This window comes from Echinococcus granulosus (genome assembly GCF_000524195.1).
Source record: "Echinococcus granulosus chromosome Unknown EG_S00139, whole genome shotgun sequence".
In the NCBI taxonomy this organism is placed as follows: domain Eukaryota; kingdom Metazoa; phylum Platyhelminthes; class Cestoda; order Cyclophyllidea; family Taeniidae; genus Echinococcus; species Echinococcus granulosus.
In genome coordinates this window covers 197,796-201,516 of record NW_020170519.1, presented here as the reverse complement: position 1 = coordinate 201,516, position 3,721 = coordinate 197,796, and the positions used below count along the sequence as shown (strand labels likewise).

The following is a 3,721-nucleotide window of genomic DNA, read 5'->3' as shown; positions in this document are numbered from 1 at the left end:
TATGTTTTAAAGAAAATGGAGTCGTGCAATTGCTAGCTCTCCTTATTTATCACCGATGACGTAGTGAGCTCTACTGTTACACAGTTTTTATTAATAATTTGCTGTGGGACTGAGTGACTGTGGACATAAACGAAACCGAATCGCGGAGTCCTGCGGCCCTGGGCATTACATAGTTTTCTTACGGCATAATATTGAACCTGGTGTCTTCGGTAATTAATTTAAAATTTTCCTGTATCAACCGGTTGGATTACGGATATGTATCATTTTTAGAGTCGTAATAGTGCGCGAAATACCTCCATATCACCGTCGAATACAACGAGTGGATCTTCGGGCACGGCGACAACGGCAACTACTGCGTCTTCTGGTAGCGCTGCTACCTCTGCCACCACCACCGCTGTCGCATCCGTCACTAGCGCTGTTACCTATGCCACAAGCGGACGTCTCTCATCCGCCGAGGCGGAGGCGACTTTGCAGGAAATGGCTGCATCCGTCGCCCACCTCGGCAATCGAACAGGAGCGAAGGAGGCGGAGGCTGACGGAGGTAGTGTGACCTCGTCCTGCACTTCCGGTTCCAGCGTTGGCCTGCCTCCGCTCTACGAGGAGGCTGTCCAGTTGCTCTCCGAACAACAACAGCAACAACGGAGGCGGTCTCCTTTTGCCGCTGGTGATGATTTGTAGTTCTCTTTTAAATTGCCTAGAGTGTACACCCGCGCACACAGGCGTCATTCCCATCCTTATTTCTGATCTATTTTTTCCCTCCTGTCTGTAGTTTTGTGCGCGCCTGTTTCAAAAGTTCTGCCTCTGCTTCTGACTGTGAACTTTTCTTGTCCCCGCCCTTGTGTGTGTGCGTACATATGTACATAAGCATTATTGTTAAGCGTAGATTTATCTAATATCAGAGGAGGAATAAATAGGTGAGGAGTGTTGATCGAGAATGTACCGAGTTTGTTATGCTTTAGCCATGCATTCTGGCTGTTTGGGGTAGGGGAGGAGGGGGGGAAGGAGGGCGGTTGGACGCCAGACGCCGTAGTCGGTGATGCAAGCCGCCATGCTGGTCAAAATTCCGTAGCATTTTGGTGTCCAAGGGCATAAAAAGCTCTGAGAGTGTCAATAGGTTAATGAAAACATTATCAATGGGGGTTTAGGCTTCTGTGAGCCAATTAATATTGCGTCGTTGATGAAAGGTGTGGGTAAGGCATCAAGTGATTTCCACATAATATGTGTAAGGTTTCGCCCTTTGCATCAGTGACATTTTAAAGTTTATCCAAGCCCTAGAAAAAAAACTCATCAAATTTCTGATCAAATTCTTGCAATAAGTGATAAATGAGAAAATTGGGCAAGTTCCTGCACTTAGTACGGAATTATAATGCTCACTTTAGTGACACTTTTCCTGCACACTAGAAACCAGGAAGGCAAGACTTTTTATTCAAACTAATGACACGAAATGAGTGGATGTGCTGCCAATTTTAGTCATCTTAAATTAGCCACTCACCATTCTTCTACGGAACTTGCACTTTGTCTCTAACATTAAAAAAGCGTTTTCCTAATTTTTAGCTTTTATAAGCAAGCCTGCATAAAAAAGAATCAGCACAAATAAATTTGCTTGTTACACAAATTTTGGTTTGTTTTAACGGACAAATCAGGCTTAATTCAGTCCAACCTTAGAAGCGATCATATTATAATAACCCAGAGCTAATATGATTGCTTTTAAATACGCATGCCTTCTGACAATCTGGAGTATCACTTTATGTCACTCGTCTCAAGGTCTTTTAAAGTGGAATATTTTGGCTGGCGAGACGAACGAAATTTTGGCATTTCTTGAGTCGAGCGGCTCTACTATATCAGTGTACCCACCGTTGCGACTCTCGCTTCAACAAGGTGATTTGTGCTTAATATATAAGTAGAAATTTTTAACACCACTTAGTTAACGATAATCTTTCAAGAGTTTAGGGGAATTTGCTTGCAATTATGACAATTTTAAGGACGCTTTAGAGCATATTTTTTCAGACCTTTCCATATGCGGATTTCATGTTGAACCACCATCCCTGTCTCTAAGACTGGGTCCTTCGAAGAACACATCAGATGCATATGAAATTACTATAAGTGCGAATGGAACCGAAGAACTTGATGGATTGACCTTTCAAATTCAAGCAGCTACTTGTCAAGAACCTCCATCTCTTTCCCCCAAAAGGCCTCTTTATATATACGTCAGTTCGCAAAATAATAGATGCAGTGCTTTAATTTAATTTGGTACTTATACTAGCGTGCTGTTTATTGTGAATTTTAAAGTATTTTCTTAATGGGATTTTGACGTTCAGCTTAAATTTAGTAAGTTATTTTGGCAAGGGTAATCATTGGTTTGCCTCTTTAAATATCCAATGTACTTTATGAGTAACATTTTCTTGCTACAGCACTACTTTTTGTTTGTTGTATTTTAGGTTGCTAAACCAAATCACCCAAAATGGACTAAGCCAGTGTTTTGCGTGAAAGTACCAACACATTTAACGCCCTTTACCACATTGGCGAATCTTTCTGAATTTGCAATTGCACCCATAAACTTCTCCATTTCTAACTTTAGTGTTGAAGGTAGCGAGAGTTCTCACTTTTTGGTTGACGAAACAGGTAACTGAACGCATTTGAATGTGGCATGATTTTACTTCATTACATCACTAACAGTTGGGTCCATGAACTCGGTTTATTTTTCAGTTTTGTGTTATGGATTTAACAGATAAAAACAGCAGTTTTAAAACAAAATAAAATGATTTTTGAAAAATGACGCTGCCTTTAGCCATGGTTCTGTTATCTTTTTAATTAATACTCCTTTTTTGAGGTATGCCTTCTATTTGCTAACAGTTTGTGTAGGAAAGTTTATGATAGCTATCTAAAAGAAAAAAGTGACACTGTTTTGCAAACTGTATTGAACAGACTTTATTTTAGAACACCACTGATTAATTTTTACTCTACTTAAATCCGATTTAATTGTACAATTATTCCATTCAACACATTTTTTATGGCCCCTAAAGATCGGAAGAGCTTAAACAATTCCTTAAATATTAGTGTGCATTTCTTAGAAGGATAAACAGAGCCACTTGTCTTTTATCTCCAACCCCAATTTATGAATGGCTGAACTACACGTACAAGCATTGTTTAACGCTTTTTTCTTTAGGTGCTTTGCGAATTCGCGATACAAGTTTTGATGCTGAATCGGGAACGATAAGTACCCTACAAGTGAGGGCGTTGTCCAATCACGAACTGCCTTTATCCTCAGTTCCCGCTCTTATCATCATATCGTACTGTTCACCACAATGGACTGGTACGTTGAATGAAATATCGCCCGACAAGTATTGTGTAAAACAACAATTAGAATGAATACCTAGTCGTTTTTCCTTTTTTGCTTAATTGTTACCTAAGTGACCCAAAAAGCTGAATATTAACTCAAGTGATTAATGAAAACAATACGATTATTTCTACGATGAAGCGCTTCGTATGCTTGTAAGAGTAAGTGCGATGAATAGCCTTCGTGAGAAACCGTATAAAACCTTATAAATTAATTGGCGGAGAAATATGTAAAGGAGGCGAGAGGCAACATCTGGTTCCTATAGTACCGATTAAATGTCAATAAGATTTTTTACCCTTCAACAGCTAACTCTTCTTATGAATTCTTGAGTTCTTAGGCAAACATAGGATATAATTCTACTTTCTCGTTTTTAAACTTCTACTC

General features: G+C 39.7%; 1 protein-coding gene across 1 annotated transcript; it reads left to right on the top strand. All coding sequences in view use genetic code 11, as the record gives it.

The window, feature by feature from the left end:
- Nucleotides 1-1,444: 1,444 nt before the first annotated feature.
- On the top strand, nucleotides 1,445-2,757 carry EGR_09259 (hypothetical protein; the record flags this gene model as incomplete). The annotated part of the gene is made up of 6 exons (XM_024498508.1): nucleotides 1,445-1,517; nucleotides 1,565-1,620; nucleotides 1,944-2,207; nucleotides 2,290-2,328; nucleotides 2,439-2,622; nucleotides 2,729-2,757. 6 exons carry the CDS (start codon nucleotides 1,445-1,447, stop codon nucleotides 2,755-2,757), a joined length of 645 nt encoding a protein of 214 aa, XP_024347098.1.
- Nucleotides 2,758-3,721: the final 964 nt, after the last annotated feature.